Source organism: Argiope bruennichi, chromosome 9, assembly GCF_947563725.1.
Source record: "Argiope bruennichi chromosome 9, qqArgBrue1.1, whole genome shotgun sequence".
NCBI classification, from domain to species: Eukaryota; Metazoa; Arthropoda; class Arachnida; order Araneae; family Araneidae; genus Argiope; species Argiope bruennichi.
The window spans coordinates 71,177,562-71,205,040 of NC_079159.1; the positions used below are offsets into that span (position 1 = coordinate 71,177,562).

General features: G+C 28.2%; 1 protein-coding gene across 1 annotated transcript in view; it reads left to right on the forward strand.

The window, feature by feature from the left end:
- Positions 1-4,460: 4,460 nt before the first annotated feature.
- LOC129984784 (brain-specific homeobox protein homolog) overlaps positions 4,461-27,479 on the forward strand; it is a 60,580-nt gene continuing 37,561 nt past the window's right edge. Inside the window, exon 1 of the mRNA XM_056094741.1 lies at positions 4,461-5,542. Coding sequence (XP_055950716.1) covers positions 5,239-5,542 — 304 coding nt within the window. The 5' untranslated portion in view covers positions 4,461-5,238. The remainder of the gene's footprint in view (positions 5,543-27,479) is intronic.

Below are 27,479 nucleotides of genomic sequence, written 5' to 3' on the forward strand. Positions count from 1 at the left end.
TCAAGGATACACAGAAAAATTAATACATATGTTCTGTTTTAATACTGTAATGTATTATTACAAAAGCATAACTGTAAAACTACACCTTTTTGAAGAAATCAGTCATTTGTGTTTGCTTCTTGCTTTGGAAGCATTTTCTCTTGATCCGAGATTGCATTTCTCGTAGCATAAGTTTCTCGGCCAACTCCGCACTGCAAGGGTGAATAAGAAATCATTTTCTCATCAGAAGGGAAGGTTCCGAGAAGGCCTGGGATATTTTTGCCATAAATAAGCACGATGTTAGCAAATTTAACGTTTCGCTCTGTTTTGTGAACATTTTTATTTTCTTTGCTTTACGCTTGTACAAAAAAAAAAAAAAAAAAAAAAAAACCCCACTTTGTGCGGCAGGCGCGGATAAACCACCCGCGGATAATCGGGAGTCTACTGTATAGTATACTTTCTTATTTACTTATATTTTTCAAATCTGAAAACTGAAATACCTTATTTACCTTTCATTTGGTAATATTTTAGCTCAATAACTGCAAAATTTCCTGTTGTAATGCTTTAATTCCAAGAAATACTTTAAAAATTCGAATTCTTGTCGATTCCTTCTCTTCTTTTACCAGTGGTATATAAATAAACAAAATATATATTTTAAGTATTAGAGTAAAAAATCTTAAAATTTTTCCCACTCTATTCAAATATATAGTATATCTCCCATATAAATTATTACCCCTGACTGTTTTAAAATATGCCATAAAATGCAAGTGTGAGCTATATAATTTTTGGGAACAAAATATTTAGAATTCTCAATAAAATAGCAAAACGATCATAATTCTTGTGAATGGATTGGATAAGTTAGCGCAGTTATTAGATACTTTAACAAAAGACATGAATATACGAGGAGCAAATTTAACTTTGCTTCAAAACATGCTGAATAATTTTATAACCATTATTTTTATGGCACAAAAATTTAAGTATATTTGATCAAGAAAGATTACAAGATCCTAAAATAGATTTTCGAGGTACTTTTTCTGATTTAAATTCACAAGCAATCAACTTTTCTGTACTTCGAAATGATAAAGGATAAAATGAAAGTAAAAAAGCAAAGCTGTAAACGAAAAGTAGGGATATTCAACTCGATATTTATCCTCTTCGATACGGGTTTAAAATATTATTCTAATCCATTTAAAAAAATGGCGAAAAAAGACAGAACTTTCTCACAATGCTGGCCTTTTAACAGAGAAAGATTTTGGCCATATAATGAAAAGTAATCCTCTTATTTTCAGTAGAAAATCAGAGCGCTTTTCATTAATTTGAAAATTTTTAATTTAGATTTAGATTAGATTAATTTGATTTAGAATTTTTGCAGGATTCAGAAATGAATGAACCGAATTTATACTGTTATAAAAAGATATGCAAGCAAATTGAAAAAATTTAGGCAAATTTTGTGATGCTGACTCAGATGGATTAAAACTTCATAAAATACTATAAGAATGTAAAATGTCATAAAAAATATTTGAATAAAACTTTTAATGTATATTCTTAAACTTACCGTTTCATCAATCTAAGTTGTTTTTAATAGTAGAATTAATAGTTTAATAGTAGAATTTCAAACATTTTTTTAGCAATTTTGGAGTCTTTTCCTACGCATAAATTCTCTTTCGGCAAATTGAAATTCATTTCCCCAGTTTTGAGAGCATCAGTCAGTCTAGATCACATAATTAATTTTATTTCCTTAATCACTGAAAAAGAAACAATTTGTGAGGACTGTTGTATCACTACTCACTATGTAATCCGTCCGACAAGAATTTCACATTTCTTTCTCAACTCGAAAGAGCTACTTCTATTTGGTCTGTTAACTTTTCTTGTTTTTACTTTTTTTGTATAAAATAAATCTGTGTTGTTCTTGTTAAAATGCCGTAGCGTTTCTTGAAGATATGAACATTTAATTGGAGGAATCAATTCATACCCTCACAGATTCTGTTGACTAATTTTATATTGAGTAATGTTCTTCTTTAAAGGTAATTAAAATGCATAATTAATAAAAAAAATATGCCAAACATAATTTTGAATTGGTCTTTGTGGATTTTAGCCCTGAAGAGGGGAGTAATGCCTATTTGTTCACTTTCAATTCTGTCCGTTAAAAATTAATTTTAAATAATTAGATGCTAAAAATAACTTGCGTACTGACTTTAAATATGAAGTTTTAACAAAGAAATTTACATTAAATTATTAAAGACAATTCAGTAACCTTAATCTACATAAAACTTAAAAGAAATTTTTTAAATTGATTCTTCCTGCATGTCTTTTACTCCTTTATTTTATTATATTATATTCCTAGCACAAATAATGTTGATAACTTAAAGTTATTCACACATTTGAGATTTAACCCTCTCAATACTAACTCGGCAGTGGAAATTCTTTTACTGATGGCTGGTTTCTAACCAGGAGTATAAGATGAAAGTAAGATATCCTTAGTAATAACTCACTTTGCATCTTGCAAAGAAAGCGGTTTGAAACCGGCCAACCAGTACAAAATTTGCAGGCGGGTTTCGTATTGAGAGGGTTAAAATATTATTACCTTTAGGTAAATCTAAATAAATAAAAAATTATTCAAAAATAAATAAACACCAAAGATAATTATATAAAAACTTTTGTTGCTGTTTCAATTTAACGTAAATTCTTCTATAGATAAATATGATAAAAGCAGAGTTTTCATTGTTCCATCGAATATTGGAAACGAAGACTGACTCTGTTTAATATCAATGTAGTTTACAAGACGAATTAAAAAAATGAAATTAAAATGCTGCGAAAGATAGATTAGAAGATAGTTGATAGATTAAAAGATAGTTGAAGAAAGATTAGAAGAGAGTTGAATCGTACATATACGTTTATGATAGCGCTGTAATTTCAGGGGACAGGTCTTCATTAAAAAGAATTCATATACAGAGTGAACAGATCATATGCAAGACCATTAAAATAACGCAACTTTAATATCTGACAAGATATCACAAAAAGGAAGTTAAACAATTTAACTGAAATAAAATAAACCATTATTTCCGGCGAACCAGATAGCCACCAAAAGCGACTAGTTGTTAATATATGTAAAACCTGTTTAAAGTGCAGAACATAGAATTAAAAACTTTTACCGATTTTAAAAATTCAAATACTCCAAACAACAAACTTCAAATAATACAAAAATGGTTCAAAATTCAAGAGGTTATTTTTTTTCGATATAAAAGATTTTTTTTTAAAAAAAAATTAGACGATGAAAATTTAGAAGAATGGATGGTATACAATATTTTTTCTATTTTAAGAATATTGTGTACATATTCTTTCAGCTTTAAGTTCATGAAATACTAGAAATGTTTATATATTCCCCTATATGTGTATTTGTATAGTTTGACCAATTAAAATTAAATCATTTATTTACCTTAATAATTTTAAATTGCTACAATTCGATACTTTTATAAAAATCTGGAATGATGGTTTAACGGGTTAATCCTCCAGTCATATTTTTTTCAGTAAAAAAAAAATAAAAAAAAATATGAAGAGTTCAAATATTTTTACAACGAAGGCAATTTTGCACAATAGTGCGACAGTACTAAACAGTTCGAAATAAATGAAACTTTTTATTTTGTCTAAAACATGAATCAGAGACAACGGAATGAAGAACATACATATTTTATACATACTCATGTAATGGAATAAATAACATACTTACTCAATATTTTTATAATATTCTTTGAAAAAAATTAAAAGATAATTGTAAAAAATTTTTTTTACCATGATTCGTTATTTGTTTTTTTGCATATCTCTCGCTTTTATTTTAAAGCTCAAATTATAAAACTGTAATAAATAGCGTTTTAAATCAAAATCATCATTTCTCCTCTCTTTCGCACAGCCTTTCTTTTACCACGTTTGCTAAAATTAATTAAGATTTTATCCAACCGTAATTAAAATGCAACGATTACTCCCAAGCTCTGAAACGTTCGAAGATTCGTTTAACAAAAGACCGCGCGAAAAGAACAATTAGAACGAATTCCTAAATGACTTGGGAAATGAAACCAATTTATCCCATCCTATGGAAGACCCGAAAATTCAATAAATTATCCGCCAGAAGGCAAATAAAAAAATGGAATGAGAGAAATCTAGCTTTACTGAGAAAAATCCGAGCATCATTTTCGCTCCTAATCGTTAAGTACAATCCTACTATTAGCCCGAACTCCTCTCCTTAAGCGAAATCCCCACGCTCCTATGAATGGCTGAGGAGAGCACAGAAGCCCCGCCTTATTGCGCTCTCCATTGGCCCATTAATCCACTGACGTAACCGAAAGGAGGAGTTAGTGCTAAACGTCCGGCAAAGCGCTCGTTTGCTTTCATTGAAAGGCACTGACTGCCGTGACGAGCTTTCTAATTGACAGAAAGGCCGGCGAATTCGTTTTGTCATTCGACAACAAATACTGAGACTGCTAAGTTATTAGAACTTCACGTCGTAGCTATTAGAATGAAGTCCTCAAGTTACGTCCTGTTGAGAAAACGATGCTAAATTCAGTTTTTAAACTTTGATTTGGCACAATAGTTATTTATATATGGGATTTCATAGTTTTTAGTATTTACCTTAATTATCGGGGAAAAAAAAAGGTTTTTTTCTTCGCATATTCATTTAACTGAAAAACAAAAGAAGACGAAATTTTCAATTTTCGAAATATCTCTGGACTGAAATTAGAAATCGAATTTTTGTTTCAAATTGCATACAATAATATGGAAAAGATTTAAAAATACGACAAGCGTTCGTAAAACGACAACATCTGAAATATTTTGAAATGAAGAGAAGAAAAATTCATTGAAGAAACTCAGAAGTTTTGTGTGAAGTAAAATTCAAATTTGAGCTTAAAAATCTGAAAAATCTTGAATCTATTGACCAAAGATCCATCTCAAGTGACAAGTATTTCCACTATACCCAAAGTGACTAATAATTGTTCATCTTCCTTTAACTAGATATTGAAAAACATTCACTAATTTACATTATTGGCAGACGATTATTTTTCTCTTTGCTTGTTCATCATTATCAACAAAGTTTGTTAACTCTTAATTCACTTGAATTCAAGTTCATCAAACATCTGTGACAAGGCACGATTTTTTTCCCTTCAATAATCATGGTGAGAACTTTTCATCTATCCTGAACAAGATTTGTTTCCAATCAAAAGTGACGATCTCATAAGTGACGATTTTCTTATTCAACCTCATGCGAAGATGACCGAAAAGCAACACGGCTATCATTCGGAAAGGGGCATCCACCCTTTTGGTATGGACCCTTACTCTGTGGAAAAACTGGGTCGACGATCTTCCTTTATGATTGAAGATATCCTGACTCCCAAATCCAGATTGGAAGGGCTTTGCCTGCCCGCGGGTTCCGCCCCATCTTCAAGGGCTGCCGCACTGGCCGCCACCCCATACTATCAACTATATGGACTCGGGCCTTCATACCTCTGTCAACAGCCTCAGCAACACTTCTTGGGGAAGCCACTGGACGCCAATCCCTTGCTACTATCGGCAGGTAAGATTTCTTCGTTGTTTCTTCAGAAATCAAAACAGGGCTAATATTCTACTATTGAACATAAAATTGCCATCCTAGATTACGCATCAAATAAACTTGATGAACAGAGAAATCTTACTCTTGAAATCATACTAATTTAAAAATTAAATAATTAATTTACCTGTTAACTATACTAGTATTTATTGATTTAACAATTTATCTGTTGGTCATGGCGCAGATTAAGCAATAAAATAAATAATTAAATTACCTGTTAACTAAATTTGTACTTTTCTTATTTAACTATTTAGTCGTTGGACATGGCGCGGATTAAGCAATAATTAATACTGAATTACAATATTGTCATGGCGTAGTAATTAACCAATAAGATGTGAATGTTGTAATTACAGCTAAATCTAAATTAATTAAGAAATTCAATAAACTCTTGTTTGTAGGATGTGCATGTTTTACTAACTGAGAAAATAAAATCAATGCAAGATGACGCTGATAGTACTATATTCGAAAAGGAATTCAACATTACTCAGTAGAAGTAGATAATCAGAGATATTGATTTATTAAAAACACAAACAAATAGAAAGATTGAACCAATAACTCATTTAATGGCGCGTTAATTATTTGCTGATAAAAATCAAATCCAATATATTGCATGCAAGTTGTCAAACGACTTTTCAATGCGAATCAAGATTATCAGTTTCAATTCATTTGTAATTAATAATTTTTTTCATTTCAGTTAATTAATAAATTTAAATTTTTCGATTCATTACTTACTAAAATAGAATTAAAATTGCAAAGAAAAATTGTTTTTAAAAAATGAAACAAATTTTTAAAGTTTGAGGAAGTGTATCGTGAACTAGATTCGATAAAAGCGATATTGATTAACTTTTAATTAAATGACGATTTAAAAATTGTAATTGTAAGCTGTAAGCTTATTAGTTACAACTATAATGTCACTGCAAATCTGTATTTATCAAATTAATTTTAAAGTGTTTTTAAGTAAATTGAAACCTCTATTAAAGAGATGCACTGGATTTGAAACAAAGAAATTACATCCGCTCTGAAAAACAATTTTCAAATGAAAAATTCAGTAATATATTTTACATTGTGTAACTATCATATGAGTATTCATTTATAAACTAGTAAGAATTAAATGCATTTGATCCAAGTATAAAAAATACTGAGAATTATCATAGAAATGTTTCTGAAATGTTTTTGATTCAAACAAACAAAGTATTGTACGTTGTGAGCAATCAATAAAACGCTAAAATGCGCAAGTGAAATAATTATTTTATATTAATTGCAATCAAAGAATTTTATAGGTTATTCATAGTTATAGGCTATAGGTTATTCATTCAAAAGTGCTTTTATTTTAAAAATTTATGGATGAAATTCACGAAATGGAACCAAACATGACCGATTGAGAAAGCATATAGCGAGGAAAAGTATAATAGATAAATTCAAAATAGCATTCATATTTTCAGTATTATATTATTAATGAAATGCTAGTGGATATTTTAAATTTTTCAATCGTCATCTTAATATAAGCTGAAATGAGGATTGGGAATTCAGAATGCTCGCATTCGGTCTTTCTAAAAGCTTGAAACTCTAACCTTAATGTACAATGTAAAAATCATTAATATAAAGTGATAATGTTTGTACTTGCACAAACAAACGCTTTGTTTAAAATAATAACGGTGAAATAAATACACGAAAATGATAAAGAATTCATAATTAATTTTGATTTCAATAGTTTCTTTTAATCATTAATCAAATAATACCCTGAAACAAATTTATTAATTTACACAAAAGGAAGTAATAAATTAATTATCTAACCAGACTATAAAATTAGGAAAAGAAATTTCAAGTTATTATTATCGTAGTGAATAAAAAGAAAAGGTAAAATTTCATGGACGTGTTAAAGTTTGTTTCTTACAGTTCTCAAACTATTCAATTTTAAATAAATTCATTTGACATGCAATTGCAGTATTAAACGAAAATTTTATATTGATAGCAATATTTTATAATTTAAAAAAATTGATATTTGATAATCTATAAATTTAGTTTTTTGGTAACAAGTAATATAAAAACAGTCCGAAAACTTTTTCTTGCACGATCGTTCGGCCCTTTTGTAAAACTTTTGGAGGCACATTTTGTCATCGCTATATCTTCACCACAGCAAAAAAAAAAACATACGATGCACTGAATAGATTATTAAAACTATTTAAACATTTTATATTCGCATGATGAATGATGGGTAAATGTAATTATTCTTTTTAAAAATCTCATTATTTCAAATTATTTCAATCTAAATTTCATTAAGATAAACGAATTTCTACAGAAAAAAAATCACAATAAAATTTGAAAAATGTATGTTAATAACACCTTCTAAAACAGTATTTTATCACTATATAAAGCGAGAAAATTGCTTATATATAAAAAAAATTGACATTCTCGGCACTATGGATCTATCATGGCTAAACACCGTATTTTAGATTTTTATACTGATATAAGTGAAACGGAAAATCTTTTTAAAGAAAAAGATATATGCAGTGGTGATTTCTAAATTAAATTAAGTCTAGAATTTTAGATTTTTTAAAAAATCCCTCTACTTTTTAAATTTTTTTTATTAAGAATTTGATATATTTCTATAAAATTATGTTAAACTGTATTTAAAATTTGACCAATGACCATTATAAGGACAGTTAAAAATACGCGACTGATTTGCCATAACAAAATAAAGGAACCCTATTCACGGACTTTTAAAGGGGAGAAGGGATGCGAAGAAGTATATTATTGGGTCCAATTTACTGATTCGGCATTTTAAGGAGATCCGTGGTAATTTACAAATCAAAATCACTCCCTCAAAATGATTAAAGTAATAATCGCTCATAATTTAAATACTGAAAAGTTTCGTCGAAAAAATGTCCAGTTATATATTTATATTTAATCAGGTAAAATTATGGAACTAGATATGAATTTGCTACAAAACTACTTCATCCAAATTTGGCGACTTCTGTTTTTAACCATAAAATAAAGTGGGGTGGGGTGGGGGGTTAAAAAAACAGGGAATTCGGATTTTATTTAAAGTTATGGAATCTGAGACTCGCCTTTGAAATCTTAATTTTTATCCTTGAAGTGCATTAACCAATACCAGTGAACATTTATTATTGTAGAATTAATTTTTTTTTTCTTATTTCACTTGCTCAGAGACTGAATTAAGCTTTTAACTGAAAACTATGAATCCTCCGATTAAATTTATTGTTATATTTTACTGTATATTAATGATTATAACTTTGTTTCCATTGAAAAATTCGATAAAATATCAGCAAATTTTGAATGAATAATATTCAAAAGAATTTTTAGAGAATGAAAAAGAATTAAAAAAAAACATTATGATTACAATATATTCCGTAAAAGAATAAAAGAACATTACAATCTTGTTCCCGGTATAGCCATATTTTATTTTAAAATTACAGGTAGAGAAAATCTCAAAACATCCTTTTAAAATAGACATTTTGACAAAGAAATATTTAGGGGGGAAAAAAAGGAGTTTTTTTTCTCCCTATATAGAAATCAAAGTGTCCTTTTACTTAGAAACAGTAGTTTGCCCGAAAAATCTAAAAATAAATGGTGTAACCCCCCTTCCTAAAATCTGACAAAAACTATGTCAATGATGTAGAATTAAGTGAAAATTCTTACATGCTAGAATAATTAGCTTTTCATTCAATAATTATTTAAGCAAAGAATCAAAGGAAAGAAATTTGTTTTGTTCAATGGAAAAAAATTAGAAAAATGACTCATATCACTTTCTATAAAAACTGCGCCATCCTTTTTCTTTAAAATAATATCTTTTCATATAAAAAGTTGCTTTTTTTATGCAATGTCTTCCTTTTATTTGAATTCAATGGAAAGTTATTTTTGCTGCGGTTAATCATGTTTCATATAAATGAGAATTGTCTGCATAGGCGGCCTATTATCATTATAATTATCTAATTCAATATTTGTTTATTGAAAACGGTTTTCAAAAAATTATAAAAATGTTTAAATACAAATTTTTGAGGTTGTACGTTTATCAATTTCAGAAGAAAAAAAAATTCTGATAAATTACTTTTGACACTTATACTAAAACTATTAACTAGAATAAAATTTAATTAATCTCTTAATTATCCAACATCAAGCTAATACTTTATCATTTTATCTTACATTACAATATTCTTGATGACTGAATTTCTTTTATTTAAAATTCTTTACATATAAGTGGGTATTAAAATTTTTTTTAAATCTTGGAAAAGAAATTCTCGTATTTTAGAAAAATAATGTCAGTTTCAGATGGATATTGCTCAAATAAAATAAAATATCAATCCTCAAAAACTTGATTCTTATAAATAATAATTGACATTTAAACACTATCTAATTTATCATTATCTTGATATATTCATTATGAACTTTGAAGAGCAATATAAACAATAATGATAGGAGGAAGAACTGAGAACCAATTTAAGCCAATCAAAGTAATTACATTTTTACATGCATAAAATTATGAAAAATCGCTATTTTTGCAGTATTTCTTCCAATTTCTTTTCTTCCTTAAGTACAGAATATAGTTCAGCATTCATTGTTGAAATGAAAGTTATTTAGATGATTTTGGAGAAAACTTTAGAACTTGATGTAATGTCTTCGGATTAAATCATACTGAATCTTCAAAAAAATTTAATTATTTAAATATATTTCTAGGACCAATAAATATGAAGTTCGATTTCAACTATTATATTTTTTTATTCATGTTTCTAAAGAATTCATCAATTTATTTTCAGCAATTGAATTTTTTTTTTATTTTTAGACTTAAATTTAAACTTTTATTTGTAATTTCGAGTTTAATAGTGAATAATGGATTCATTTCTTTCCTAAGTGTAAAGAAATAATTAGAAATGGGAAAATGATAACAAATTTTCGTCGCTTATAACAAAAAGTGGAAGTGAGAGAATTTTTTAAAGAGCATCCCTTATTTTCTTTCCCATATTATTATTCTTAACTTTCTTTAGATATATTATTAATTATTATTAGAAAAAATTTTAAAAAATTACTGTAGCAATTACTTAAATAATAATTAATAATAATTTTTAATAATTTAGTCAATTAAAAGTACGAAAAACTAATAAATTAATTAATATGTGAGCTTATGATACATAGAATTTTCGCTCTAATTCTTGGCTCAATAGCTAATTTCTAAACCTTTAGCGATAGGCATATTTTTTCAATTGAACAAATGCCTTGAAATAATCTGATGTAACGTAAAATTATATTTTATGTTATTTAAATTAATAAATATACTATTTCCCCTCTCACACTGTTCCAAGAAAATGTGATTAAAATTAATCGAGTTTTAAAGCTTTAAATATCACGATTTTGGTCCATTATAACTGCCACTTTGAGGAAGGTGGGCCAAATAATAGGTTTTTCTTAATTGGAGCATCCGAATTGCGTTCACAGCAATATATTCATTGACTCAAAGAATATAAAATATCATCATATATTAAAACATGTTTCCCACTGAAGGATATGCTTATCTATTAAAGGTTTAGAAAATGCTTACTGGGCCACAATTAGAATGGAAACCCTACATGTTATACATCATTCATATGTATTTAGACAATTATTTGTTGTTTTAGATAACTATTAATGAACATGAAAGAGCAATATAAGTGTAAGTGAAACAATATTATTTGTTGAGCATTATAAGTAGATACTCAAAAAGAATAATTTTACTCTTCGTACAATAAAAGCAAAGAATGAATTCGTTTTACTGCATCTCATATTATTGTCTTTGCTGCTTTACAGCATTCTTTTATCTCCTTTTCCTCTATAAAAGAATGTCCTGTTCCTCGAAACTTCATTTTAGATCTATATATTTGATTGAACAACTGATATAAAATGACACAGAAATAGAAAAATATAAAGATAAATTTTCTAATGTAAAAGAGACTACTATTTCAACTCAGGTGTTTCTGATATATTTCCAAAAATGTTACTAATTAGATTTACTTTTAAAACAAGCATCGAAAATGAGAAAATTTTCTATTTTGAAATATTAAGGATGCTGGATGAGTTTCCCCTTGACAGCAAAATTTGGTACTCTAGATTTTCTCTTTATTATTTTATTTTTTTTTGTATTCTTTTCTCTATACAATTTGTTTTCTATTTAGCGCCATGAGAGAGAAGAGAATGTATTTTCCAGATTTTCTCATTGACTAAAAATTCGCCGCGGAATTGTCAATTTAGCGCCAAAAACCATATGTTAAATTTCATTTATTTAGGTTGATCCGCTTTTTAATTATTGCATTTGCACAGATTTGAATAGATAGTGTGACACTCACAGTTCGTTTAAAGATTTTGTCTAAAAGTGCAAGCCCACTGTTCTGACAATCAAGCCAAATACTTTTCTTAATCTATTTACTTGGATATATATAGTTATATCTTTGAGTTATAGCTCTCCCAAGTAAAGGCAGATCTAGCCGTTTTGAGGTCCTATTTAGTGTTACTTATAAAACCCTTCTTTTAATAAACTGGTCAATGGGATTTAATATCTCATTAAAATATTTATTAAGTTAAAATGAGTCTAAGATTATCCTTCGTATTTTCTTAACTTTGTAAAAATGTATATTTTTTCATTGATTTTTCTATGAATACACAAAATTTTTTTTTAATAGACTTCCTATTTGTATAAATATTATAAGTAGCACAATGTAACACGTAAGAGCCTGACTTATTATGATAAAATGTTAGTCTTATCCTAATACAGTAGACGCCGTTTAATGTGATCGTTTCAGTTCATAAGAATTTTGATAAAGTTAACGGACTGATAAAATCCAAATTCGAAAAAATCAATTATATGCTCTTATTGCATCAAAGGAAAAGATAAAAGCTCTTAACTTCACTGTATCCATAAATATTTTTAAAAAAAATCAAAATTTTACAATAATTACACACAATAAGCAAAATTTTACAATTTTTGCTTATTGATAATCATTCTTTAACGTTTCACTAATCTAGCGTTCGTATTTCAGCTATTATCATTATTTTCATAATTTTGTTGAACGATACCAAATGCCAGCTTTCAAAATATAAAATACTTGATTTATTCAGATGTTCGTTGGTAAATTTTCATCATTACTTTCTTCTCCGTCGGAGATTTTAACATTATTACTTAGTCTTCCACACAAGTTCAAGATTTTTCAAAATTTTATTTGGAAAACATTTAGAACATTCAACAACGCCGCAGTGTTGCGTTATCTCATTTTAGGTAAACTTTTATCGCTGTTAAGAACTTCAGTTTTGCCTTTAGAATTTAAATCCAATCTTTTCTTTTCATCCAGTTTGCTACAGTAATTTAATCGTAGGCAATATGGGTTCAAGTACGTTCAACATATTTCAACTGAGAGCTTTAAACCAATCTATAGCACTCTAGTCCAGATAAAAAAATATGAATCCCATCGCATGGGGAAAATAACTTCTATATACAAAGGGGGAAAGATTCCAGAAACTCTGGTTGAAGATGAAAGATAGATTTATTATTTGCTTCAAAAATAATAACATTAAACATGTAGTGATCTTAATAAGCGAATATTTTTTAATGCACTTATATAAGATAAATAAATTAATAACAATAAGAATTGTAATGGATCAACTTACTTATAATTTCAGTTTACATATCTTTATTCCATAGCGTGGTTCTAAAATACCAGGTTGTCACCAATATCAACTGAAAGAAGAAAAAAAAAGTCAATTTTGCTTTATTTTAAGACATCGTAATAAAACCGTTACTGTACACTGTTTCAGAATTTCTTCTGCAATTTTTTCGATGAAAAGATATTCTCTTCTTGGAATTGATTGCTTCAAAATGCTTTTTTTTTCCTTCGGCAATATTAAAAATCTTTATATGGCAGGGAATAAAGTGAGACATGTCAGAATTACATGTTTCGAAACCATTAAGCCTACTCGAAGATTGATACTTTTGACTAATACTTGTATGAAAATTAACATTACCCAAACTGTATATTTTAATTTAAATACTTATAATCAATGACCATTTAGATGTTAATGCCATTGATATGATTCAATTACTTAAATGTAATATTGATGATGAAAATTGGTATTAATATATATTATTGAGATATATTAGCAATTGCTTATAAATCCACTATAATTGATTGACCGAAGATAAAAGAAATATCTTTTTTTTGCAAAGGTTTACACTTTTTCCTTTTTTATATACGAAGATTAAAAAAAGAAAATGCTGCAATAAAGGGGGGGGGGAACCAGACTGGAAATTATGTTGATTTCCCACGTTTCAAGCTGCCCCAAATCCAAAGAGAGAATTTTTAGAAATATGTCTGTCTGCGAATATAATGAATCATAAACAGAATAAACGAGTTAATGAAATTTTGTATGCAACATTTACACCCAGATCATTGCATCAAATTAGCCTTGGGTGACACACACTGCATCAATAGGTATGCACAAATAGAAATTCTACAGAACTGATACAGTATTCGGTGTCGGTATGTCATTCTCGACCTGACTTATTTCCAGTATGGAGATATTATATCAATCTGGTGCAAAGTATTAGGATGATACACCTAGCTCATTATTCAATTTTGGCGCCGCTATGAGCATGTGTGATTTTTTTGTCTATTTCAACTTCAGCCATTACTAAAGTTTATTCCATCTAATGTAACACATAACACTGAAGAAATCCTGTATTTGTCTATACTATCAGCAAAACCTTTCCTTTCCTCCTCTTACCCACCCATCAATCACTATTAAAGTCAAGGCCACATCGTCATCAATAGGCCATGCATAAGAAGCGAACTCCCAACTTGGAATCATATTCGTATCAGAATCAGCAACTAGGTTCGGTGCAAATATAAGACCTATACCCACCGAGTATTCAGTTACGTTCATATATGAAAAGAAGTGGTTACCGGTTGCATCAAGTACAAAAGTATCAGGTAAAAGTATTAAATATAACAGAATGTTAGTATTGATCTGTACTTGATATCAAACCCGAGTATCAAACAACGTGTATGTTCCCATGTAGATATGAACTCGGTAACTCAGAAATGAAAAATACTGGTAAAATCCAGTACTTAGTCTTGAAATTAAGCTTATTGATTTATATTAGAACAAATTTCAGGTTTTATCAATCTAGAGAAAGATATCCAAAATTCATGATTTTTTTATATTCGTAGAATTTTTTTTTTTTTAAATTGAGTGTTCTCTAGATGTATGAAAAAATACCCTCTTACTGCTTACAAAAAGAATATCTGTGAAACAAGAAATTTTTCTCAATGACTAGATTTACCCCCCCCCCCCCCCACACACACACACATACACACACTTGTAGTAACAACATTCATTTCAAAATGATTTTGTTTGTACTTTTGAAAGTAAAAATTCAAAATTATCAATTTAAATATAAAAAAAACTTATTGAAATTTTTAAAGTGTAGATAGCAATTAAGTCACATTTTTCTATTTCTCAAATATTCAAGAAAATTAAAATTCTGTATTCAGATTTATGTTAGATTTTTATGCATGTATATCTCAAGAAGATTACAATTAATATAATTTTATTCTATTGATTCTGCAATAATAATAACTTTTTTAATTATAACAAAATAAATTTATTTTTCAAGGAATGCACCTTTTAAGCTTTATAAGAAAACAATATAATTTACATAGCTGAGGAACACTAAGCAAAAACTCCTGATCAACAACTCAAATCATGCCAGCTTCAAAATCTTTTTAAATATAAGTATATTTTATTTTGTATTTCTTTTTTAATTTTTGATGTTTTGAAAATATTTATTAGCATTCATTTCGCATTGCGGTTGCCCCGAATCATCTCCAAATGCGTTATTATGGCAATGCAGCAGATCAAAGCAGTTAGCATTACGCATATATTCTTTTAAATTTTCTGAACAAAAAAATAAATAAATAATAATTGATGAATTTTAAGTGCCTTCAATTTTATTATTGACAGAAAAGAACTAATTCACTTATCAGAAAAATATTATATCAATAAAAAAATAGCAAATAATTCTACCCTTTAAAATTTTTTATCAGTATTTTGGCAGGCAAAGTTTCAAGAAAAAAAAATTCATTGACTCCCTCCTCGAATTTCTTAGCCATTAGAACAGTTGCCGAGAAAGCAAATTAAAAGAACATTTTAGTGAGGTATCGCATGTGTAATTTAAAAAAAAAATGTCTAAGTTAGAAATTGAAAATAATTTTTCGAGAACATATCTTATAATCAACAGCAATGATCAAAATATTTTCAGTGCAGAAGTAACTTATTGAAATAAAAAAAAAATTCAGCTAAATGAAATCATTGTCTTTCCGTATTTAATTGTAAAAGAGTTATGAGGAAATAAAAATTCCAACCACCCATCCCTTCCCTTCCATTTCCCACCTTCTTTTGGATAAATAGCTCATTTCTGAACTCGTTGGCTATTTTTAATCTTTCTACAGCATATCCCACATTTTTTAAAAATCCTATTAAAATTATTTTAATCATCTAATTCAAAAGACAGCTTGAACAAAATATTAAAACCCTTCCGGATCATGATTTAGCAACAAAAATTTTCCAGTAATTGTATCATGAAAACCATTTCTAATAGGTAATATTAATAAATGTTACCCTTAATTTTGCTTCATTTCAAGCTGTGATCGGAAAGAGAAAAATTATGCTCTATCATATGATTAATAAATGCCTTATAAATTACTGTCATCATTTCTTTTAAACATTTCTGGGAAGTGACATAGTTTCGCGACTTCTGAAGAAATTCATTTTTTCTTTAACGTGTCCATATCAGCGCTGGTAATATAGCATTTTGTAGGAATTAAGATTTTATGATACGGCTATAACGATATTATAATTAAAATTATAAATAAAATGTAACTTTTAAATTCGTTTTACTAAAATTGTTATCCAGAGTAATAAGAAAATGTTTCCAACAATGCCGTACAATTAATAACTAAATGCTACTGATTAAAATTAATAAAATAAAAAGTTGGAAATTAGGATCTATCAAATGATAAGAATGATATATATCTAATGATTAAAGATAAGAAATAAAAAAAGGAGGCTATAAATGTTTTAGGTCAAATGATTTTAAGTATGGACTTTTAAAACAGAATTGGGACGAATTTACATCGAAAGAATTTATTAAGTCAGCTAATCGATTAAAAAATTAACGCAAAACGTGGTGAAAATGCATGTTTTCGTTATTATTGAAATCGAAAACATATGTTAATAATGCTATCCTTTTTCATAAGGATTATCTTAAATTATTTTTAAAAAAATACTGATCTTAAACAAACCTAATGAATCATGAATTGGAAGTTGGATAAAATAAAGTTATTACGATGCTGTTGAGGCTTAACTATGTCTAAATTTCAGAATTCTGAAAATATCTTCAGAAAGCAAAATGGTATTTTATCATTAAGCTGTTGAATTAAATTATCGTTATCCTCTATTCTTATTATCATAAAAATATACAGATTGCCAGAATGCTGACTATACATATGACGCATACATATAAAAATATACATGTCATGGCACATACATATGAAATTAATTTATTAATTAACATGTTTCATTAACTGTTTTTGAGAGTAAATTTTGGAGTCTTATGATATTACTCGGAATTCTCCTGGAAGTGTAAGAAATGATGTTCAAGTACATAAAGGAGTATAAAAACCGTTTAATGTCAGTGTTAATAATATAAAACAAAATAGCATTTTCAAAAAAAAGTATAGTGCTTTTTTTATCAAGTTTCTATGCTAAAGAATATTTTAATTAAAAAAAAACTTTGCTGGATTAAAAATTTCAATTTTTATAAATAAAAAAATTTGTAGAAAAAAAACGAAAACTAAATATGAGACATATATACAAATATTAATAGTGTATTTTAGAAATTGAAATATTCTCAGCCTTTTATCCTTTAGAAAGAAATATCGAATATTGGCTGTCACTCTGAGTAATTTTTTTTATCGTAACCTAAATTATATTAAAAACTTAAACATTCAAACGTGCAACTTATGTAGAAAAAATGTAGTTTGTGGAACCCCATTTTAGAACAAGTACAGCATGGCTGAAGTTAGAGAACATGTGCTTATATTTAAATAGTATCAATTAAATTTTGTAACAATATACTATATCTCTTAAAGAGTTTAGCAAAGTGTTCTATTATATTCGAAGAGAAAAAAACTGGTTAGGAAAAAATTTGTAATATTAATCATATTAAAATAATTTTAAGATATGGTTAGGCGGCATTTTTTTTTCTGGAAGAAATTGTTATATAAAGTTGCTCAGATTGGACCATCAATAATTGGCAAACTTGGATTATTCATATCTTCAGGGGCTTTAATTTGGAATTAGAGGATTAGCCAAGATAGCTATTATGATGACTAGTAGTCCTCATAAATTGGCAGAGGAACAAACCAAAGAAACAAAAAGCAATAAAGAGCTATTGAAGACGTCAGATGTTGTTTAAAGAAAAGAAAATTCAAGTCTATGTGGTGATGCATCATATGAGGGAACAAGGTCAGAAATAGAAACAGCTTAGTCCATGAAATGACATACACGAGATCATAATTAAAAGTGCTGATGTGAAAGTGAGAATCAAAAATATTTTTGCGTTAATTATGATTAAACAAATTGATGATTCAACCTGGAAAGCCAATTTCATAGTTTGTTTTCCAGGATATTTTTCTGGATTGATAACACAGTTTTACTTTACAGCGTTTTCTTTGTGTGTATGTGTGTGTGTGTGTGTGTGTATGTGTTAAAATGCTTTTTTTAAGATAAAAAAGGAATTACAAAAAAATTCCAAGCATTTAATAACTAAAATCACTTTTCTACGATCATGTAACTGAAAAAAAAATTATTTAGATAGATCAAAGTTGGAAGCCTCCCCCCCCTCTATACTATATTATATATATATATATTAAAGGAATATAAGATAATTTCACAAAGAAGAACAGAAATTATTACAAATTATTAAATTTTACTTAAATGGTAAAATTTGTAAGCATATTTTCTAAGGTAAAAATAAAAAAAGTAATACGCTATGTAAAAATTTTAGACAACTTCATACAGTCCAAATATTTGAATGAATCAGTATTATTGCTTTTTAAAAGTTCAAAAAGCAAATATATCTGAAGTATTATGCAAACTGTCCAAGTATTCAAACTTATAAGTTCATTCAATGATTATAAGAATGAATTATTTGCAATGAATAAAAGGTATAATTTATGATTTTCTAACTGTAGAATTATTTTTTCTCAAAACATTTCCGATTGATTTTGATAATTGATAATTGATTTTCTGTTAAAAAATATTGTATTAAGTAAAAACTTTAAAAAGAGTTGATGAAGGGAAGTAAGTTAAAGTGACTGCAAATAAAAAAAATCAATTTATTTTGATAGATGTCTATCCTAATTTTATATGTGAATACATATTTCTCGTTAAGGAATCAAAACTATATAAAATATAATTAAAAATAAATTTACTCTCAAAACTGACTATTTATTTATACTATTTTACCTATTACTTTTACAATAAATTGACACGTTTACAAAAGCATTATAGAACATATAGTTGAAATAGTTCTTTAAAAAATATCATAAAAAGCAACAAACACTTTTTCACAAACTAATATTCTATGCAAAACAGACTTAACTCCAAAAGCCTTAAGAATTTTGCGAATTCCATAGAGCTTTTTTTTATCGTTGGTTATAAAGATATTTTAACTCAACATGCGAATTCTTTTCGTAAATTCTATGTTGTTTAGTGTATGCGTATTCTTTTTCCTTTTTTAATACCATGCATATACTCAAAAATATATATTTGTGCATTCTATCATGTCTGAAAACAGAGAAGCAATACAAACAAAATATTTTCTACCAATCTTTCCGAAGTACCAAGAAAGTGATACAACGAGCATGAATGTAAACACAACAATAATACTCTTTCAACGTCGACTTTATCCTAGAAAAGGATTACCACTCGAACGTTTTCCCGTTCAAGAAAAAAAAAAGAAAGAAAAACAATACCTTTTTTATATTCAAAATTACGTCCACTTCATACCTTCAAACTCATCGTGATTTTCAACAAGTCGAAAAACATTCCCTTTTGTCAACTGGTCTTCGGGCATTTTTTAGCTTTTTTTCCTGCAGAGCAAAGGCGTTATCGCACTGGTCTTAAGCCTGTTAGGGCGCCTTGGTATATCCGGACTTGTTAGAAGACGCGTGCGGGCAAATATCCGTCCAAATCCGGCCGCTGTCGAAGTAATGCAGAAAAGACCGAATAACAGCTCCAAAATGTTTGACTCTATCTTTTCTATCGTTTTGTCGTTTTTATTCGCACCCTTTTACGGTATTATAACTCCTTCTATCACTCCTTCCCCCTGTATATGTGTTTTTTGCACAGTTTTTTTTGCGTTTTTGTTGTTTTCGCATTCGGAATTCATCTTTTCCTGTAAAGTCGGCTTATCCGCCTTTCATCGGAATAAAATTGAAAGGGGTTTAAAGACCTCTCGCGACAGGTGGTGGGGGAGTGTTGGGGGACGGTGCCTCCCAGCTCGTAATTCGACAAATGGAGCAGTTACATCGTCCAAAAGACGTCCCCGTCTTGCTCCGAGGGCACGATTTGATTCTTAGCTCTTGTTAAAAGAAAGAATGTCGGAGCAACCCTCTTTACCAGACTAGAGCCATTTTATGGAAGAAAGTGGATGTAATATATCTTTGAAATTTACGAGGAGGATAGCGTATGAATGTTGGTTTGACATTTTCCTAGTTTTAGTGGAATATTTTCTAAAATTAGAATTCTATAGCATCGATTATTTGAGTTCGGATTTTTCAAAGATTCTGGATCGAGAAAGAAATAAACTTTAGAATTTGTGGAAAAAATAGCTCATGACTGATGGTAATTTTTTTTTTCATTTATTAGAATAATATTTTTAAATTAAAATACATTAAAATCATTCCATTTTCAGTTTTCTGATGTTCTATGTCAATCATTTTTCTTTTATTGAAAAGTAAATTAAAACCCTGTTACCAAGAGCTTAATACTTTTCCCCTTTACAAATAATCAGCGTTTTGAAAAAAACATCACCTCTGAATCACTAAAAGGTAAATAATTGCTTTATTTAAAATCTTTTTGAAAAGAATTTATCATTAGCTAGATCCAGAGAACCTTACATTTGTATTTATTATATTTTGAAAATAATCAATTTTTATCAACATCATGAATGATGGTATCCAGCAAGTGATGACAAGTATTAGGGAAGAAATTTTAATTATACCATACCATTGCACCTTTTCAGCTCTAATTTAAAAATATTTTTCAGTTACATTAGAATTATTATACTATGTTAATCAAATTTTTTTCGTAAAATTCAAACGTCCAGACATATTTTACTTTCCCCGCAATTAAACGTCAATTTTGATATACTTGCTTTAAGAGTAGCTGAAGTTGCTATTTTTTTCCCCTCAAACGATTTTGTTGGATTTCATGATGGATAATTATTCTTTTTCGGTCGTTTGTCAAAATGGCTTTGTATAACTCTATGAATAACTCATTATTATCAGTGTTGTTATCAGTGTTATTATATTCCAATGAGCTCGTAAACGCTGCAAAATAGTATATATTTGGAACTTCATTCAATGAATTACTTACTTTTTGAAACCAAAACAGAATGCTGAGTTAACCAACTATACTTCTATTATAAAAAGAAATATTCGAAATGCTTCATTTAATCTATAGTTCATATGGTCTTCTTTAATACATATACATCTATAATACTTATGGTCATCAAATTTTTTTGACATTTTTACGACATCTATAAACATCTACAACGGGCAAGAATTAGGAATCATCTGAAAATGAATTTATTTTTAATAAGATACGAGTTTTAACTTAGACTTAACTTCAGAATAGGGATTTTAATTTTCCAAAATGGCGAATGTAATTGAAGTAAGAATATGGATTAAAATTTGCACGCGCAAAGTAGTTCTGACAGAAAACACAATTGAAATGGTGCGAAAAGCCTTTGAAGCCAACTGTTTATCAAGACAAGAGTTCAGAGAAATAAAATGTTTAATGACAGAGAATCTGTCATAGATGAATCACGCACTGGGAACTAATTGACTTCATCTTATCATCAACATAGCGATCACTTCAGAGAATGGCATTTAGTGATCGTCATTTAAAGTTTAGAGACATTACTGTATGGAAAACTTCGGAAACAACAAAAACTGGGTAGGAATAAATAATGGACTTTGCAAAACAATAATGAGTCTTTTTACAATACCATTATTATTCGAAAATTTTCGACAAAAAAAAATCAATCATACGGTTTCACATACTCCGTATCCATTCTATTCGGCATGTAGTGATTTTTTTTAACCTTATTCAAAGCTTGAAATCGCCTTTTCTCAACCACTGTTTTTATTTCAATTACTAAATAAAAGAGAATTCTCTAAGAGCTCGGAAAGAATTTTACATAAACGAAGTTAACGCATATTATGATGATTGCAAAAATTTTGGCAAGAGGGCTTTGCAATCGAAGGAGATTTCTTTGAAGAATATGTAATAAATTGAGATCCTTTGTTTTATGCTATCTTTCCAGATATCTTTTGATACAATAGCACTTCAGTTTTAAATTATTCTTTTATTCAGTTTTCCTGTCATATTGAGATTAGTTCTTGCATCAAAAAGTAGAATACTGTAACTAATATTTTAATGTCAACTAATTTAAAAGACAAAAAATCTGAAAACTGCAATGATATCAAATGTCCTTCAAAATCATAAAAATAATAATAAAATCCTTGAATAAAAATTGAAATCCCAAGTAAAAGGAACCTTCTTATTATAGTTGAAAGAAATCAAATCGTCAAGGAGTTAGGTCAAGTACCAATATAATAAGTTAGTATATAATCATGTAGAATGATTTCCTAAAACTTACAGAATCGAAGAAGATGGAGAGTCGAATTCAAATTTCATTGTTCATTCAAAAATTACTAGACGCATAAAAATTAAACGCATTCAGTTCATTGCAACCCACATGTTCATAAATTTAAGAAGTGAAGCATCGATTGAGGATTGGCATCATCATCTTAAGGTACTTAAAATTATCAGCCACATAATACGTGGGAAATTACGTCCTTAAAACTAACAAATAAAAGCGTTTTCCAAATCAAGGAGATTTCATTATATAAAATATTAAAAATTCGGTTAGGTCCTATGTTTTACGGACGTCCGATAATAAGTTGATTATTATGCACCTTGAGATGCAATATAAATATTATTTTAAATTAAAGAGAATTCAAATCAATCATATTTTGTAAACTTATAAAATAGACTTAAATTAATTTCACCCGGTTGCTCACAACTTTAACTTATTAAAAAAATCCCCCCCCCCTCAAATATCCTTAAATAGAACATTTCTTACTTTTTTTTAAAGTTAAAGCTCATCAAATGAAATATTTAATACAAATAGGAACGATCATTAAAACACACAGATAAAAGCAATTCCATTGATTTTGTGATTCTTTTATCAGTATTTCCTTTATCAAACCTGACATAAAAGGCCAGTAGAAAAAAAAAAAAGAAGTGAAATCAGTGCACACCCACACACAAAAGAAAAAAAAAAGTAAGGTGCTCTGTCCTGGCCACTAATTTTCCCCATGGCAGAAGAATTCGGTAGTCATTAGCGGCCATGACCAAAAGCACGTCGACTTTATCTGGTTCCTTGGGACTCGTTTCGTGCCTAATCGCTTCAATCGGCTACAGAATAGAGCGAGTCCCCGTTGCCTATTCTTTGGCGACTCTTTTCTGGAGTGCGTCCGAAATCTGTCGCTGGGTAAGGAGGTGGGGAATGGGTGAAAAACGAGTCCATTTAAAGCTTAAATCCCCTCCATGAAGGGCAGAGGTGTCATTTAGTGTGGTAAAAAGAGATTTTGTTAGGTTTTGTTTGAAATGTTTACGAACAATTGATGAAGGGATTAGTGTTTTGTGGCAACAAAGGGAGTGCAAGCAATCAATGTTAATAACCAGGAAAGAATCAACGAGATTTCCAGAAAGTTTCTGACAAGCATTTATCGATTTTAAAAAGAAACATAATCTAATTCAAAAAAAAAAAAAATTCTTTTTTCTTTATAGCCAATATTTTCTCAGTTTATATAATTCAGCAAACCTTTTTTGCATACAGATAATATTTTAAATGCAATAAAGAAATTGATATATATCGAGAAGAAACGTGATTAAAAAATTTAAAGGAAAGTAATTATGGTATGATATTTTCAATTATTAAACACTTTCATCTAATATGACTTTTTTTCATGTTTGAAAATTAAAATTTCGTAAATAATTTTTTACTCGTTTCTTGATATTTTGGAATTTTGAAATTCTGTGCATTTTGTTTATTCTTATCCCAGAACTTAGTACTCAATCAATTATCAATTGAATTTGCATTCTTTACCAATGGCGCTACTTGATAATAAGACCAAGAATCAATTAATCTTAAGGTAAAAAGAAAAAAAAATAACTATTTAATATGATAAAAATGGTTCCCCCAAAACTGCTTTTAATTAAATTTATTATTATATGATATTCCAAAAACGAAAAGAATCTATACAAACCCATCTTTTTCCTTAAATATAAAAAGATGCTCGTTTATACAAAATATTATTATTAAATATGATTAACAATGAAGATATATAAAATAAATACATAGGAATGTAGTATTTTCGTGATATTTGAAGAGAGTGTGTATCTTTCCATTTCTATGACTATTATATTATTTATGCAATCATTCATATAGTCGTCAAGCATAAGTCAAAAAAATAAAAAAAGGAGAAATTACAAATCTAGAACCCAATACATCAAAATTATTTAATTATATAACAATAATTTCTCAAGAATTTCGTTGGTGATTGAAATAAATGTGGGGTCAAGATACCGCTACCCAATGACAGGACGCACCTTCTAATGGAGCTTCTGTATTGTGAACGGTGAAGGCTCTTATGTTTCTATCTTCATTCGTGCTGTCGAGATAAGCGGTGATTCAGATCAACCCAAATACTTAGGAAGGGCAGGAGTAATTGTGATAAAATTATATCTTCCATTTTTACATCAGGAGCAGTGACTACCCTCATTCAGTAAGTGGTATATTTGCTCTGAAAGATGAATGTGAAAAATCAGATATCGGTGGAAGATCAGCATCAACATGAAACTATTTCAAAAATGGAGTATTATATAGTAGAAAGTAAGTTATAAAAGTAAAACTATATATGAAAGTTATTATATAATTAATTAGCAATTATAAATCATAGATTGATATTTACTGATTAGTTTTTCAATGCCTTCGATATTCAGAACTCGGCAACCGATATTTAATGGCTTCTTAAAATATATATCTCGATTCAAAAGAAAATCAAACATGTGAATTTCACAGATCATTCATATAAAATGCTTTTGCAAACTTTTCTAGCTTTAATATGGAAATAGAGTTGTATTTTATGGATGATTAAACGTTGCACTATTTGACCCCCACCCCCTTCATACAAACTGGTACATCTTAAAAGTATTGGAAATTCATTCTCTATTTCTATCTCCTAGTAATTTATCAAAATATACTCTAATAACGCTGTAGGTAATTTTTCTTCTTGCCCTACTATATCGTCCTTCTGAGTGGACAAGCATACTGCATTCCACTGGGGGTTGTAAGGAACCGCAGATCCTATGCCAAATAACTTGAAAGACACTTTCTCGGCCCATCCCTATTGTCCCCAATTTTAGGAAAATGTTACTAGAATTCATTTATGCCCCCTATGTAGATTATTGAAATTTTGATTGTGTTTTACTAACTACCTCTTTATTTACCAGTTTTGACACATTTCAACTTGTTTTATGTCTGTACAAAGAGAATATTATATTTTCGATTTTCCACTATCATTCTAATGGCCTGGACTTTTCAAACATAAGTCCTTCTCGATGATAATACTCTTTTTTTCAATATTCCATAATTTAATTATTAGTTCGTAATTTAATTCTATAAAAGAGGGGCCAGCTAGCAATGGATTTCGGGAACTTTTGATTACAAAATAAAAATTACAATTATGAATTAAAAATTAAAGGTAAAAATTAATTTAAATAAGGAAAATATTCCCATGATACGTTAATGGATGCGCTTTTAAAAAACTGTATCTATTGAATTTTTCTTTTTTGTTCTTAAAAGTTTTGAATTCTATTGTAAATTTATTCTAATCTGTTTATTAAATATTTATTATGCTAAGGGACTTAGAATAATGAAATATATAAATTCTAGTCAAAAAGTCGTGTGGTGAAAGTTTTTATTTCTTAAAGGAAATATAAGAAAAAGCAGAAATTATCGCCTATACCCTTCCATTATGACAATTTATTAACAAATTGTCATAACCTTAGATTAAAAAGTAGAAGAATTTCGGACTTGAAAATCATTGTTCCAGCTCTAACTTCTAAGCAATTTCAACCATAAAAAAACTTCGAAACCAAATTTTTCTTATAAGAAGGCAATAATTCACCTAATTTGAATAATCTTTCTTTCAATCTTTTCTTTAGAAAGTTTTAAATGAAAATTTCATCATTAATTTCTTTCAAATTTAATGGCCCATCCACGAATTCGATCGAGTTTTCAATCTTCTACAACATATCGCTCGTTCGAATATAGTTAAAATTATACTAGTAATTGTGTATTATGCTCTAGGGATCACGACAAAATCGTCTGTATAGAAATTTTCTCTAAGCTGTGTATTGGGAACTGTTGTAATTGGTAATTCCATTGTAAAGAATTTATATAAAAAGGTTTACATTGATGTTGGAATGAACTTCCCAGTCTTGAGCTCAAGCTTTCATTCTTTTAGGAATTTTCTCAACAATAATTGGCCATAATTAATTAACTTAATAATTAATTATTATTATTTAAAATTAACTTTATACTTAATTGCAAATGATTTTTTTATCTATTGTTGAATTTAAGCGAAGTACAAATAAATTAATATTGTCCGATAATATATCAAAAAAAAAATTTTACTTTAAAGAAATTATTTTTTTAAATAATATAACATTTTCATTAATCAGACAGGCATAAAAGAAAAATATAAATGAGTGAATGAATGAATGAATGATGAAAAAATAAATGAAGTACATAAATGAACAGGGATGAAAATTATAAATCGTGATGGATAAAAAATAATTTTCCCCAATTTACGAGATTGAATCCTGCAATAATAACAGTGAATTTTAATAATTTCTTAGACTGTTTTAATATAATTAACTTTTTTTATTTCGAAGTTTCTGTAAATATGTCATATTAATTACCAGCTTAAAATTATACTTACTTCATTCAGCAAAAAAAAATTATTATATAAATTATTTAAATTAATCTAAAGCAATACATAATAATTAATTTTGCAAATATAGTATATATAAAAATTAATCCCGTCCTGTAAACTAATTTTGTTTTTAGTAAATTTTAATCACGAAGTAAAATAAAAAAATATATAAAATTAAATTGATATCATCTTAATAAATCTAATACATCTTTAAATTTTCCCGCCGTCAAATAAAGGAATCAACTTATGTGACGTCAAAGTCGCCTGACAAACGAATGAAAAGAAACTTGTTCGTAAATAATCGTTTGGTATATTGAGAAAAAACGTTTGACGTTTACGGTATTAATATTACTACGATTTTAGTCAGTGAATTATTTAATCAAAGACATGGAGATTCAAGATTCAACGTTTACAGAATACTTGTTTGGAGGGAATATTTTGTTCTTAAAAATAATTTATTATTTATATAAGTTCTTCTATTTCCCTCGCAATGTTTATAATTATTA